General features: G+C 37.4%; 1 protein-coding gene across 2 annotated transcripts in view; it reads right to left on the bottom strand.

The window, feature by feature from the left end:
* The window catches only part of LOC127627060 (extracellular serine/threonine protein kinase FAM20C-like), a 75,505-nt gene that overhangs the window by 16,112 nt on the left and 42,831 nt on the right, over nucleotides 1–16,562 (bottom strand). For both annotated transcript variants that reach the window (XR_007968516.1, XM_052103277.1), the window contains exon 4: nucleotides 9,406–9,498. Coding sequence is in view for 1 of the 2 variants with exons in the window: in XM_052103277.1 (XP_051959237.1) it covers nucleotides 9,406–9,498 (93 nt within the window). In the remaining variant the exon portion in view is untranslated. The remainder of the gene's footprint in view (nucleotides 1–9,405; nucleotides 9,499–16,562) is intronic.

Here is a 16,562-nt window from a genome sequence, read left to right as displayed (position 1 = left end):
CAGTTCATATAATTTTTGTTATTAAAACCAAACAAAATAAATGCAGTGCTGTTGTTTAAGTTACTTTATTGTAGAGCTCTGCTTTTTGTTGCCAATGTCAGACACTGTTGTGTCATTTATGATTTAAAAGACATTTATGTTGAATCCTTGAATAAGTATGAACAATACATTTGTTGGAGCTGTTTTTATTTATTTAATTTTTTTAATCATATTGCATCGTTAGGCTTTGTATCATTTTGTGAAATTTGTGTATCATTAAATACCTAATGGAGGTGCTCCTGGATGCTGTTTTTTTTTCTAACCTTGTACCTGAAGTTAATTGTGTGGTAGTATCAAGTGGAGATACAGAGTCCGAAGACGCAATATGAAATCAGTAAGAAAACGCAAGCCACTTTGTGACAGGGTGTAGGGCGTGGCCGGTTTGTGATTTTACACACCCAGCCCCATATCAGGCTAATCAATCTTCTGAGAGGGATAAAGGCCGACTGCGGATGGTGGTGCGACAGAGAGAGAGAGAGTGTTTACGGGCAGCTGTCCGTCCTATGTGTGTGTTTGTGTCTTTAGGTTTATTTCTTCATTAAACTATTATTTATAGAGTCAAGCCAGTTCTTGCCTCCTCCTTTCATTGAACTTCATTACACACTTATCAGAGGATTAAGGCTTGTGTAAGTAAGTAAGTAAGTAAAATTTATTTCTAAAGCACACTCAAACACAGCAAAGCTGACCGAAGTACTGTACAGATGAATATACAATACATTAAAATAAAACAAACGCACCAAGTACATATGAATATACAATACATTCAGAAAACAAACACGTCATAAAAAAAATAAAAAGACAATCTAATTTAATACTGCAAAACGCTCGAGAATAAAAATGCGTTTTAAGCCTACGTTTAAAAGTAGACAGTGATGAAGCTTGTCTAATGTCAAGTGGTAGCTGATTCCATAGCCTAGGGGCAGCAACTGCAAATGCTCTATCACCCTTGCGTATACAACGTGACCGAGGAATATGCAATAACATTTTGTCTTCAGATCTTAAAGACCTAGTTGGTAAGTATGGCTGTATTAAATCCCTAATATATGACGGGGCCTGGTTATTAAGAGCCTTAAAAACAAACAACAGTATTTTAAATTGAATCCTAAAATAAACAGGAAGCCAGTGCAGCGAGGCCAGGATTGGTGTAATATGATCCCTTTTTTTAGATGATGTCAAAAATCTGGCTGCAGCATTTTGAACCAGTTGAAGACGGAAAAGAGAGGATTGAGGAAGACCAACATAAAGAGAATTACAATAATCCAATCGAGAGGTGATAAAAGCATGAATAACAGTCTCCAGGTCTTGAAAAGATAAAACTGATTTAAAATTAGAAATCATTCGTAACTGATAAAAACTATTTTTCACTACTGAATTTATTTGTCGGACTAAGCCCAAGTCAGAATCTATAATGACACCAAGATTCCTCACATGCGAATTAACATGGTGGAAGTGTTGGCCAAGCTTGTTAGCAAGAGTGCTTCTAGATTCTGCAGAACCAAAAATAATCATTTCAGTCTTATCATTGTTTAACTGGAGAAAGTTACTCGATAACCACTTTTTTATGTCTTCAATACATTCCAAGAGGTGTTGAACAGAATCACCTGATTTCAATGGCAGATAAAGTTGTGTATCATCAGCGTAAAAATGAAACAAAATATTATGTCTCCTAATAATATTTCCAAGAGGGAGCATATACAAATTAAAAAGAATTGGCCCCAGAATGGATCCCTGAGGAACCCCACAGAGAACAGGAGCTACAGATGAAGAGAACTGATCCATATTAACAGAAAAAAACCCTATCTGTAAGATACGATTTAAACCACTCTAGTGCTGTGCTCTTTATACCAGCCCAGTGTTCCAACCTCGAAAGGAGAATGCTATGATCCACTGTATCAAAAGCAGCAGTAAGGTCTAACAGAATTAATACAGCACTTTTCCCAGAGTCAACCGTAGACAGTAAATCATTAAATACTTTCAGCAAAGCTGATTCTGTGCTATGATTAGCTGTAAAACCTGATTGTAGAGGTTCAAAAATGTCTGTTGACTTTAAAAATGGAAGTAATTGGGATAGCACCACCTTCTCTAATAACTTTGACAGAAATGGCAGCTTGGAAACAGGCCGATAGTTGTTTAAGCAATTTTGATCTAAGCCCGGTTTCTTAAGTAGAGGTTTCACTGCTGCATGTTTAAAACATCCTGGGACAATACCATTTTCTAGTGAAGAATTTATAATTATTTGTATACTCGGACCGATAGTAGCAAAAGCTGTTTTTAAAACATTACATGGAACAATATCATGTGGAGAGGTAGTGGGCATCATATCACTAATCATTTCACTAAGATCAGAGAGAGAGACATGCTGAAAACCAGAGAAAGCAGCAGAACCAGTAACCAAATTAAATACAATACCTGATAGAGTATTGGTGAAAGACGAGCGAATGGTATTCATTTTCTCTTGGAAAAAAGTCATGAATTTATCACAGATCGCCTTAGAGCGAGCAACTTTATAATGACAGTTTGGATTTATTGCCAAATTCATAGTTGAAAAGAAAATCTTTGGTCTATTAGAATGTGTATTAATTAAATTTGAAAGGTAATTTGTTCTTGCCAACTTAGACGCGTTCTGAAAGATCTTTAAACAATCTTTATAAATCTCGTAAGAGACAGTAAGGCGATCTTTCTTCCATTTCCTCTCAGCTCTACGGCAGGTCTGCCTCAAAGACCGGGTATGTTCATTTAGACAATAGAGAGAATTTTTGGTTTTTGATTGTTTGTACTTCAGAGGTGCAATACAATCTAATATCGTTAAGCAGAATGAATAAAATAATAAAATTAACTCATCAGGGCTAGATGTGGTTTGAGTAGTTAAAAATAACGTTTCAAAAGCATGTTCCTGATAGCTGTCAGAAAAATGTGTAATCGTGGAAGAATTAATAAAACGGGAATAATGGCCAACAGTCTTGACAGTAGATAGAGGGCTGTAAGCAGTAATATTGAAAACAATGGGCTTATGATCTGAAAAACATGCATCTTCTATAACAATATTATCAACGGGAATTCCATAAGACAAAATAAGATCAAGAGTATGTCCAAGAACATGAGTGGGGCTCGTTATATGCTGGTTAAAACCAAAGCAGTCCAAAACATTATTAAATTCGGTAACCAAAGGTCTACCGGGACAACACACGTGAATATTAAAATCCCCCAGCAACAACATACGGTCATACAGTGGGACTATAAGAGATAAGAATTCAGAGACTTCTACTATGAAGTCCTTGTCCAGCTTAGGAGGTCTGTAGACCAGAGCACAGAAAATAGATGTAGAGGCAGACTCCATTAGAACACACTCCAGCTCGAAAGTAGAGAATGACCCGACAGAAACTGTTTGGAGTTTAAACAAGTTCTTAAAAACCACAGCCACACCGCCACCCTTTCCAACACTCCTAGAGGTACTTATAAAACAGCAATCAGATGGACAAAGTTCATCAAAAATAGCTGACTCACCAGGAGAAGCCCACGTCTCCGTCAGGAATAGAAAGTCCAAATCCCGACTGACAAAAAAGTAATTTAAAATGAAAGTCTTATTGGATGCCGACCTGGCGTTTACCAGCTCCAGCTTTAAACGGGAATGAGGCACTGGAGCTTGATGCCAACGCACAAACTCAAGTGGACGAATATTTGACAGATGTATTCCTCCACCTTGCATACGTGGCCGTGGAGGAGCAGAGAGAACAGGTGTACGAGTCGAATCTGGGGTAATGAGCAGATAGCATGAGTATCTAAAATCCAGGGAACGACGGGTCAAATGAAGACCCCCATAAACTGTTTTATGCAATGGAGGGTCCATCGAAGTTTGCAGTAGTGAAACACTCACTGCCCTCCTAATCCTCACGCGAATACCACCACGATTTCCACTCTTCCTGCGGCGTTTCCTTTGGAGGGGATTGCACCAAGGAGGCCGATGTATAGACTCCACAGAGGGATGAAGGAATTTAAAATTGTGGTGATCGTGTAGAGCAGGGCATTCAAGGAGATGAGTTTCCATAGAGTATTTGATCTGGATTAAAGTTTGCCGGTCATAAGTCATCACCGGTTCAACACCACTCAGAAGCGTCAATATGCATAACACAGACAAGGCAAACATAGATCTAACAAATAAAACAGCAGATAAAAAATTTAAAATCAGAAAGAGTAGACGGCAAGCCGACGAACACACTGGCGCCGTCTTACCTCCTTGTGGCAACATTAGGAAAGATAAGTAGCTGAATAGGGGGGGGTTCTGTAGCACCACCATGTTCATCAAAATTGGTATATATATTGTTCTCATCATGCTGAACAACTTCAAAGTCATAAGCTCCACCCAACAGGACATCGGCCATTTTGGATTTTCTAAAAATAGCAATCTTTCAACTTTTAAATATTCCTCCTAGGGGATTCACGTGACTGGAACCAAACTTGTACAACATCATGCCAAGACATTGCAGATGCTAAATTGAGAACAGATTTCTGATCATTTGAACGGTGTCGCCATGGCAGAGCATTACATTTAGGCCAAAAAAGGAAACAGGAAGTGCCTTATATGTTCTGTATGCATTGTGTGATTTTGATGAACATTCAGCTGTATTTTTGGTAATGGGGCTAATCACATTAATGCGGGTGTTATGGGTCACGGTCATAGCACCACCAACTAGCAGCAGGAATTATGGCACTTTAAACAGACTTTGAAATAGCCCTCTTATGTTTACGTGAATTATTAAGAATAATGTCAAGATACTGCTGATGTAAAATTGTAAAGGAATATTTGATATCTTAAATATTGTTGCCATGGCAACACATTAATTGTTATTATTCCTTTCTTCTTATATTTGGGTGTTTTTAAGGCACTTGGCATGATCATTTCATGACATTTTGCACACACATCAGAGTCGTCGGCTATTAGGACTGGGCAAAAGTTCACACATGAGCGTGTAGGAGAGGCTCTACAGTCACCTAGTCTCACCAAACTTGGTACATATATTGTTCTCATCAAGCAGAACAACTTTCAGACTTACAATCATTAGCTCGCCCTACAGGGAGATGGCCATTTTGCGATTTCTGAATTGCAGACTCTGAACTTTTAAATACTCCTCCTAGGAGATTCATGTGACTGGTACAAAGTTGTGCAACATCATGCCAAGATATTGTAGATGCTAAATTGTGAACAGATTTTTTATATTTTGAACTGTGTAGCCAAGGTGAAGCAATTCATTTATGGCAAAAAATGGGAAAGATTAAGTGCCTTATATCTTCTGTGTGCTTTGTGATATTTTGATGAAAATCCAGCTGTATGTTTGATAATGGGGGCTGATCACATGGATGCAGCTATTATGGGTCACGGCCATAGCACCACCAACTGGCAGCAGGAAGTATGGCACTTTTAACAGACTTTGAAAAAGCCCTCTAATTTGTACAACATTCTTTAGAATAATGACATGACACTGCTGATGTAACATTGTCAAGGGATATTTGATATCTTAAATAGTGTTGCCATGGTGTGAGTGTACATTTGGGTGTTTTTGAGGCACTTGACATGCTTAAAATGTAATGAAATGTTGCACACACATCAGAGTCATTAGCCATTAAAGCTGGGAAAAATTTCACATGAGAGGGACTCTCTAGCACCAGGTGGAAAATGGGAAGACGGCCACTGTGCACCCCCATTTTCCCCTACAGTCACCGACATTGGTACATACTGTATATAGTTCTTATCATGCTGGACAACCTTCATAGTTATAGTTATTAACTACACACAACAGGAAGTCTGCCATGTTGGTTTTGTTTTTATATTGCAGTATCTGAACTTTTAAATACACCTCCTTGGATTTCAAAAGATTGTCACCACATTAAGACAACATAATGCCAAGACATTGAAGATGCCATGGCGAGGCATTAAATTAATGGCAAAAAATGGGAAACAGGAAGTGTCCCATATCATCTGTGTGCAATGTGTGATTTAGATCAAAATTGACATGTATTTTTAGTCTTGAGGGCAAATCACATGTATGTGACTATTTTGGGTCACGGTCATAGTGCCAATACCTGGCAGCAGGAAGTGTGGCTCTTACAAGAGACTTTAAAATAGTCCTCTCATATTTACTCAAATTGCTTCAAAATTGTTTAAAATAATGTAAAATGCCAAATGCATGTGTCCATATTGCATTGTTTTCCGAAAGCCATGGGATGGAAATGGACCCATGGTGCTTGGGACTGTCATCGCTGCTTGCAGCTATATTGTTTTGTTTTCTTTCCAAAGATGGAAAAATGCAGTACGATGCAGTGCGATCCGATTTCGATTCAATACAATGCGATTCAATGCAATATGATGCAATGGGAAAAAATATGATGCTATGCAATTCAATATGGTAGGCTACAGATAGATTGCTTTTAATTTCTTTGGTTCAGACAGACAGCAAATCATAAATTAACCTAAGTGCCTTCTGACTTAAGGCCTTTGTAGTGCTAAAACAAAAATGGAGACAGAACAGTTCTTTTCCTTTTCTGTCTCCAGTTACACTTTTAACAGTTCACACATTTAACAGTGAAAAATATAAGGATGCTCAGGGATAAACAATGAAGAAATGTTCCGTAACTTGCCAGCAGACGAATGTGCTTTTGTGTCGGCGCTTCAAGTGTGTTGTTAAATTAGAAACTGCATGGTTTTATCAAAATCTCCATCTCTCTTATAAAACCCTAAGTGCTTCCAAACATTGGATTTGTAATTATTTGGTGGAAGATGCAGCTCTGCCTCTGCCATGTTAATCTATATTCTATGTCAGGGGTGCCCACACTTTTTTGCATGATGATCTAATTTTGAAATGACCAACTCGATAAGATCTACCAACTAAAAAAACACAGTTTCATAAAAATAAAAAAAATACTTGTTGGGACTACTGCTTGTATCCCTACATGGTATTCATCTTCTAATTAATTAAAAAATATATAATAATGTTCAATGTTGATATCATTCAGTTTTAACACTAAACCCAAAACACCTACCGCACAATAGATTACAATAGACAGGGCATTTACCTTATTCTGATGACTTGCACTAAATGGAATCAGACAGTTTTGTATAATCCGGGCAGCAGCTGCTGGTAGCTAGTCTCAAACACTGCTAGCTTTTTCGCGCTCTATTCTCAGAAGCCCATGGAAGGCGCAAACCTAGTTGTCATGGCAACTGAATAAACAAAAATCTTACCTGGTCAAAATGTACTTGTCATTTGCAAGTCAGAAAGAAACTAAAAGAAGGAAAGACATTATATATATTTGTATTAAAATTTAACAAAAGCACATTTCTATTTTGTGTGATCTACCAGCATTGCGATTGAGATTGACTGGTAGATCGCGACCGATGTATTGGGCACCCCTGTTCTATGTGACTCTCAGGACACGCCTCGGTCTCCGTAGTGTTGTGATATGTCATGTTCACGTTGCAGCAGTGATGATGAGAGAACGCGCTAGAGAAACAGTTTAGAAATCAATCTACATATAAAATAATCTACTAATAATTATATATATAAAAAAATATTTTTACTGATGCAAATATATTAGAAACGATGCACCACGATACAAATGTCAACTTGTATCCGATGCACACTTATTTAAATCGATGCATCGCATCGTTAACTTTTATGCCGATGCTGAATCTGTGAATCTTACCATCCCTAATATATATATATATATATATATATATATATATATATATATATATATATATATACTGTAATTTGGTATGTGAAAGTTTCATTTTTATATTATAATCTATTTTCAATATTAAAATAACATTTTAGCTTTTATTTTATTTTTAATTCTACATTATCAGTTAATATTATGTCATGAAATTTGTTTGAAATAATGTGTACAATTTACAAGTATTTACACTGAGTTTACATTTCTTAGTAGGCAGTTCAAGGAACATCACAGAAGTGTTTTGGTTGAGCGCACATTAACGAGAGGAGTTGCATAGTTTCTTTAACGCATATGTGTTATGCGTGATTCAAATTTATATTTCTTTTCACATTTTGATCAACAAACTGTAAAGAACAGAAAGGATATTAAAAGTCACATTATACATATGAAATGTTTTGTTTTAATTTCAAGCACTTTCTAACAAACTTAAAGAAACTGAAAAGCTATGAGGGATCTTGATGTTTGGCAGGTCATTTAATTTATTATCACATGGAGAGAAAACAACATGGCATATTTTTAAATATAAAATTTTGCCTATATTTATATATATTCTATATTTTTCTATATAGTTCCTCATTTATTTTGGTTTGTGATATTTAAAAATTTAGATATAATGTCCCATGACTAGAATTGGCAGTAAACATTACAGATGTCTGCAGTAACAACAACTTTTCAGACAAATGTCTGGAAAACTAATCCCGTCCAAAAAGAGCTTTAGACATAATATGATTATTTATTTTGTCTATATATGCTCAGCTTGCAAAAACAGTTCCAAACTAAACCAAAGCAGGATCAGCATTTGTGTTGCTGAGCAACACACAAACTGGAACACTGCAAACATAGACCAGTGGAGTGATCCAAACAGTGAGACATCCCAGTGCTGATACACTAAATATCGGCACCCTTGGAATGGTACTTGTCCACTAAAACTAGAGGACCAGACCTAACTGTTGCATCACTGGATATAATTATCGTTATTATAACTGATTATTATTGCATTGAATTTTCATTATCAGCTCCGTGCATTTTACACCCTTGATGGCAAAAAACCCTAAGATCAGAATATGAGAAAATCGAACTCTAATAAGCGATATATAAAACAACCCAATAAAAGCTGCTGAAATGAGCTGACAATGACAGATGTACATGAGTTATTGTGGAATACTGATGAAAGTCTCACAATCACTTACTGACATTTATCAGATGATTATCGTCTATAAGCAGACATTGTTGGATGGAGCTCTATTAGTAATCATATACTTACAGATGGGTTTGTGTTCTTTCATAGATGTTCTCTCTGGATTTGGTCTTTTATGAGTGTTAAACTGAAGGTTTCAGACTGCTTTCTGCCCCAACATACACTTACATACTGCACTTTCACACATACAAATAAACACAAGTTTATATGTGCTGAAAACATGCAGGACCCACCACAAGCATTATGTGCAGTCACACACATACTAAACATTCTGATGCCAACAAATGCTGCAACAGAGGTACAACAAGTGGCAAGTGGCATTTGATGCAAGCATAAATACATATACATTCAGAGACAAATACAAATGTGCACACATGCAAATTAATGTTCTATTTATGCCAACGTCTAACATTTATGGTTCCAGGTAAGTAGCTCTTTACCTGTCTAGATGATATGCTGCGATCTCAGCATTGTGCCTCTCGAAATCGGAGAAGTAGAAGAAGTCGGGTGGTGTCTCCTGTTCCCGTGTCTGCCTGTAGACAAAAGTTAATCTGCTGTAAGCCCCTTTCATCAACAAAGCCATATTTACAGTCCTAGCCCTCAAAACTAAACCCACCCTGTGAAGAATCAAGCAAAGTTTAAGATACATCACCCCATTCTTTCTGGATTGCTGTGATCTGCCATTACATTGCTTAACATACTGTATATGTTCAAAATATATCTATTTATTTTAATCATGGAGGCTCATGAAGGAACATTAAGAAGAAAAACACATTAAGACAAAAAAATAAAAGTTAAGTGGGAATTTACAAATGGGATAGAAAAACTGCTTGTCGCAGGAATCATGTCACTATATACCTGTATAGCAAAACATGATATCATGCTACCATCTTGGCAATAAAGAACACCTTGTCGAAATTCCTGATATTTTACAAGAGCATTTAAAACCAGACCAAACAATACTACAAACAATATTGTTTAATCAATAATAGTGGGTCAATGGAGGACATCTTAAGTTCCAGACAAACATCTCTCCACAAACAAGAGCCAGAAACTATTTTTATCCAACAGGAAGACTTTATACATTCCCACTGAAATGTTTTCAGCAGACTTCATTTCAAACATACTTGAGATTTCTCTCTCTCTCTCTCTCTCTCTCTCTCTCTCTCTCTCTCTCTCTCTCTCTCTCTCTCTCTCTCTCTCTCGCTTTCTCTCCTCTCTTTCCATCTGAATGCTGTCCGAATGTCAAAACAATTAAATCCAGCTGGGATCTCTGCTTTCTCCACAGTCTAAGTCATCTAAGAAGACGGTTCGAAACAATAAATTCTCTAGGAACTGAATCTTGATCCGTCTCAGCATTTTTCTGGAAAAGTGAACAGTCTGAACCGAAAGGCAAGGTAGACATATAGAGAAGTGCCAACTCTGTAATATCCTTATCCAGGAAAATCAGGCATTCAGTATCATCCTCAGCTGGCGGCAGTCATTTAAAGCGCACACTCACCGATCGTTAAATAACACAGCATGAGACCTGCCAAATGAGAGTCTCCAACTTCACATTCTTGTGCCGTCTGCACCTCAGAGCTTGGATAATATTGCTCCACTCGCCAACTGTGAACCTCTTTTCAGGCATGAAGAGAATTAAAATGGATTTGTGTTTCTGCCGGAAGAAATAGTCCTACTTCTGCAACGAACCCAAAATTGTCCCTGCAGTGAACCCATTGGACCCTTGCCCTGAGATGCTCAAGAGAAGATAAAGTGTGCACACTTGTGCGAGAATGTACCAAAATGTTATATTCCTTGACTTTGCAGTTTCTGTATTCTATAAATTGATTTATCATTATCAAAGCAATTTTTATACTCTACATTTTTTGTACTCTAGACTGCAAAACAACAATTTAATCACTCAATATTTTTGTCTTGTTTCCCTGTAAATTTATCTAAATATTCTTAAAACCAGATACATTTACTTGAGAAGCAAAATTACACTTTGTTTTGACAACTCGCTTTCCTTTTGAATTAAATTTATTTCTTTTTTTACCCCCATTGGTCAATATATGTATTTAAGCATAAACCTCACAAATTTTGTTAGCTCTCTCTAAAAGTAGGGCTGGGTATTGACAGATTTCCTGATACGATTCTGATTCACAAGCTCTCGACTGGATTCTGATTTCAATTCGATATCGATTCATATGGGTATATTTCAGGTGTAATGTATCTTTTGTGTACATAAGAAATAAATTATCTCCAAGCTAGTGCTAATTATACAAGGAGCCTTGTAACTATGTACGTTACGAAAATATTAATTTTGTAATTATATTTAATAATCTTTAGTCATTTTGTTCATATTTTAGATTAGTAAAAATAAACAAATCAAGTATTCAATCAATTAATATGATATTATATTTAATATATTATATTTTGTTACATGTTTATTGTTTAATTGTATGATTTGTACTATTTATAGGTATTTACGTGCTAAAAAACGGTACTGTCTCTTTCAGGAACCAGCATTTCTGTAAAGAGCATCTGTAAATGAGCGCATGTTAATGAGAGAGACTCGAATGGCTTTGTCTCATTTGTGCTATGCCTGATTAGAATTAAATGTTTCTTTTTTTGCTTTTGATCAACAACTGACTGTAGAAAACAGAAAAGGTATTAAAAGAGACATTATTCTATGAGCACGTTTACATGCACACCAATATGCTGATTACTCCCAAAAATCTGTTTATTTAAAAAATCTGATAAAGCAAGAAAACTGTATTTACATGACATTTGAAATAATCGCGTTATTCTCTACTTTTGACATCAAGCCGTAAAGACATAGGCTCAAAACATAATTGGCAAAAATCTACCCGTGTCGACTGGTTTATTCTTACGCCATTTATGACCTTACACCGAAAAAGGAACGCCTTTTACATGACCACACACACTGTCGGCTAATTTAGCATAATCAGTGTAAAAACGTACATGTAAACGTGCTCAATGACAAATGGGTCATGTGGACCTTGTTTTTGGACTCACTTTACACAGAACAACTTTTACTCTCAACACGCAGTGAAAGGATCTCGCTGCTGAATACTCCACCACTATACTACACAATCACTGGTGAGTGAAAACATTTACCAGTCAGTTGCCAAATATATACATTTTATTTCACATAGTACAAAATTTGCTTGCAAATGCAAGTAATAGAATCCTTTATTTTGGTCACACATTATACACACAGTTTTTTGCATATATACAGTGAAATGTATTAGTTTTCACTAATACCCAGCTAAGCTGGGGTCAGAGTGCAGGGTCAGCCATGATACGGCACCCCTGGAGCAGATAGGGTGCAGATAGGGGCCTTGCTCAAGGGCCTAACAGTGGCATCTTGGTGGTGCTGGGGCTTGAACCCCCAACCTTCTGGTCAGTAACCCTGAGCCTCAACCACTGAGCCACCACTGCCCCCAAAGGGTGCACATAGAGTAAAGGATCGATCTTGGGATTTAAGAATCGATATCGTTCAAAGGAAGATCATGGTGCATCATAAAATCTTAATTTTTTCCCACCCCTGGTGTACATACTGGCCCCTTGCCCTCAGATGCTCATGTTTAACTGACAGAGAAAATTAGGCGTGTGGACTTTTTTTTGCATTGCTTTGGCTTGCAGTGTTTGTAAACTGCATCAGCCTGTTATCACAGAAATTATTATACCTCACTGTCTAACGCACTGCAAGAGTAATATTATGTCTCTAAGTACTTGTTGAGCACCACCATGCCTGAGCACTTGACCCTGCCAAGGCCTCCACTGCAGTGACAGCACATAGCACCTGCACAGATCCGCTTCTGCGCTACACTACAATGCTTTTCATCAAATAGGATTTCCAACAACACAAATTCAGTGTTTAACATTAGGACTATCACGCAAATGGTCCCAACAGGAAACCAGAGGCTTTTTAAAAGGCTCTGAGACAGCAGCTGATGGCAAATGCCTCCAAGGAGTGTTCTGTGAGTGGAGAACCCTAAACCCCCTCCTCTAGCACTGGCACTCCAAACAACCTTGTTAAGCTGGAGCTTGAGAGCTCTCATTTATTCCCGAAAAACCCCAGAGAGACGCAAGGAAAACAACACTCAACTGGCAGTTGGACCAGAAAATTATAACAAAGGAAAGCAGAGACAGGCCAGCCTGTCACAAGGTCAAAACAATCCCTTAGAAGGATTCGGTAAAGCTTTTAGTTTCTTACATGAAACACGAACAACACCTCTGAGAGAAGAAAAATTCCCTCTGTTATTAGCAACAAGAGTTTATGAGGCACTTAAAATAAAAACGAACAAACCCAAAAATTGGTTGGCACAAGAGACAGTTTGGCTGTGTGTGTGGGAGGTTTAGAGCTTAAGGTGATTTTTTCCATTCTATTTTCTTTAAAAGCTTGCTCAGTGGATGTGGTTCACCATAAGACCCCATGAAATCATTAAAGGAGCACAGTTTTCTGTCCTGTGTTGACTTATTTCCTTCTGAAACAATTTTTTTTGGTGGGACATATCGGAGGGGTCTTTTTAAATTGCCAAATGACTTTAGTTTATGTTACAGGTATGAACCATGATTTTGCTACTTGCCAGTCGGTTGCAGGCGATATAGAGGGATGGACATTCTCATTCTAGAGAGCATTTGACTGGAAGAATCTGTGTAGTGCAACATGAGTCATCACTATTTTTGGTCTGTTTTCCCAGAAAAGAAAGAATGTAAATTTAAGGGATGCACCAATGTACCGGCCACTGATATTTATCAGACAATTATTGCCAAATTAAAACCATCCGCAGACAGGTTTTAAGCATGCAAACCAATGGTTTATTTATAATTAATTATCATCACACTATAAAACCACCCAAAATGCTTTGAAACCAGCTAACTTTGACTTCTTAGACATTGGTATGGTATTCATTAAGAATACACAATTGATTGAGTTAAGATTGAAATCACAATCATGGTCTCATTCAGCTCCCTAGCTCCCTATGTCGTGAATCAGTATATCGTGAACACAATTTCAGGCACTAGCAAGGGTGTTCACACATAATATTGGGACACTAATGACTCAATTACCTGCGACAAGATGACGAGCTTGTGCATTCAAGCACAGCTATTGTTAATCAGCACCATCGCAGTATAAAACATCTCTTTAAAAGAGAAAATAAGGCTTTGACATCATATATTTACACCTGTGCTCCTCTTCTAACGGTTTGAGAGACTTCAGAATGGAACATAGTTAGCAACTGCTTTTTACGGTGCATTGTGGGATTTGTTTGGGATCAGAGCCCTGACTACTGAACTAGGGAGTTGATTGAGACCTGAAAGCTTAAAATGAACGGCATTCATCGCTTCAGTCAACATTGTGTGAGCAAGCAAAGCAGTCTGGACAGCATTATCCATTATACCACAACAGAACTTAAAAGTGTGTTTTTTTTCCTTTGGTAACTTTTTATTTTTCCATGATGTGGTTGACATTTCCATTCACCATTCATTGTCATTGTTTGGTTAAAGATTCTACCCCCCAAAAAAAGAAAAAAAGTGGGTTTAAAACAACAGTATTAGAAGGTTTGTAAATGATGACAGAAATTAAAAGTCTAGGTGAACTATTAGCCACACTATTTGACTAAAAGCCACAAATCTATCTTAAATGGCACACCCGCATACACACTGTCACAAATACTTTGATGGTCATGGCTACACGTAACAGCTTGCCTTGCAAACAATAAAACAGGAGCAGATGAGAAAATTGCTGATGGACAAAGTGCAAAAGACACAGAAAACCACAGAAACATATCAGAAAAACACACGGGACCAAACTAATGAATCAAATAGGACACAGTATCTAGGACACTATGCACTGCCAAATACCTTTGTTGGCTTTTCACTGGACAAACACCAAAATCAGCTCACACAAAAACTGTGAAAGCAAATTCATCACAAAGCCTGATGGCTGCAGCACTTATAAAAGCTTATTCCAGCATTCTTAGGAAGCGTTTTGGTCAGAGAGTGATGGTGCAAGGAGACATGTTCAACCAGACACTTGGCCTTAAGGGAAAAACTGATGGACCGAGTGCTAAATTTGGTCACTTCACAAGACAATTTCCACAAGGGCCACTCTGTGACTTTTAAACTGTGAATGACTATCAGATGGAGCATTGTTTAAACTGTAAATGAATGCTGAAGTGACCTTTGGAGCTAACGTCATGGTGTTGGGAGCAAATATTACAGGAGGAGGGGCAAGGTGGGGAATAAAGCTGCCTTTTGTGGCCTGTTTGTGATAACAGGTAATGTCAAGAAGCATCTCATTTTATAAACTACCACAGTGGCGGTTTCTTATAGCTCTGCATAACATGGGCAAAGAACACTCAACATTTGAGTTCGAAAAAAGCCACCACTGCAAATAAATGTGGTATATATTTGTAACGAGAGCAGGATCTAGGTGCAGCTAAAGAAGTTTAATAAAGAAAAAAGTACAAGTACAAAAATATTACAGAGAACTCAGGAACAAGGCTGAACTAAGAAATAACACAAACGACACATCCACGACAGACATACCGATGTGAACAAGAGAGAAAAACAGAAACTCACAAAGACTGGGTAGAAATCAGGGCATTATATACACAGGGGTAAATGAGGAAATGAAACACAGGTGAGAACAATAGGAAACAGCTGGTATGATGAGGGCAGGGAACTATGGGAAGTGTAGTCCAGGGGAAACAGATGACAGGGGCAAAACACAAGGAAAAGCAACAGTGAAAAATTTAAATATTTAGTAAGGAAAAAAAATCCCCTCCCTTTTGCAATTGTGAAACAAAAAAAGAACAACATTTTTCTAAAGAAATGTGTCAAAACAAAAGCTGGTGTCATTTTTCTCAGTTTGAAAATATAAGTGGTTAATGTTTTTCCATCTCTCAAGGGCGACCTCTCTTGAGTTAGGACTGCCCATTCCTCCTCGTCAGCCTAGAAGTGCTACTGGCAGGTCAGTGGGGATGTCTGGTATTTAGTGCTGCATCTGACAGTGGCAGTAGAGCCATTTATTGGTGGCGAGAGGGAAAGCGGAGGCTGATGTCGGCCTTGAGCCTGCTTTATGTGACAGGATATTCAGCTATGCTATAAAAATTCCACAGAGAAACTTTTCTTCCCTGTCTCTTCTGGGTTTTTTTTAAGCTCTGACATGCTAAAGCTTATTTGGTAGTTTTTCTGTATGTGTGTATGCATTAGTTGAGCATTTAAACATTTGTTAAATAATGCCTATATTAATTTAATGTATGTATTTGAATGTTAGTGTTAACATGATTGTCACACTATTTACTAGAACATAAGTCATACAAACAGATGGAACCAAAAGTCTGAGACCGCTAGTGATAAAGCATCTTTTTTGCATTTCTCTCATTTAAAATATGTTTTTTGTTACAAATGATATTATCAGCATAATAATATGAATGAAAAGTTGCATTGAAAAATGTACATTAATTTCTTAGTATTTGGTAGGCCACACTTTTGCTGTAATGACAGCATGCACTTAAGCTGTCATGGACTCCACAAACCTGATGGTCATGTTAACCCAGCATGATTTGAGACTCTTCCA

The sequence above is a fragment of the Xyrauchen texanus genome, chromosome 33 (assembly GCF_025860055.1).
Source record: "Xyrauchen texanus isolate HMW12.3.18 chromosome 33, RBS_HiC_50CHRs, whole genome shotgun sequence".
Classification (NCBI taxonomy): Eukaryota; Metazoa; Chordata; class Actinopteri; order Cypriniformes; family Catostomidae; genus Xyrauchen; species Xyrauchen texanus.
The sequence above is the reverse complement of the archived record's forward strand: the minus strand, read 5'-3'. Positions and strand labels throughout refer to the sequence as shown.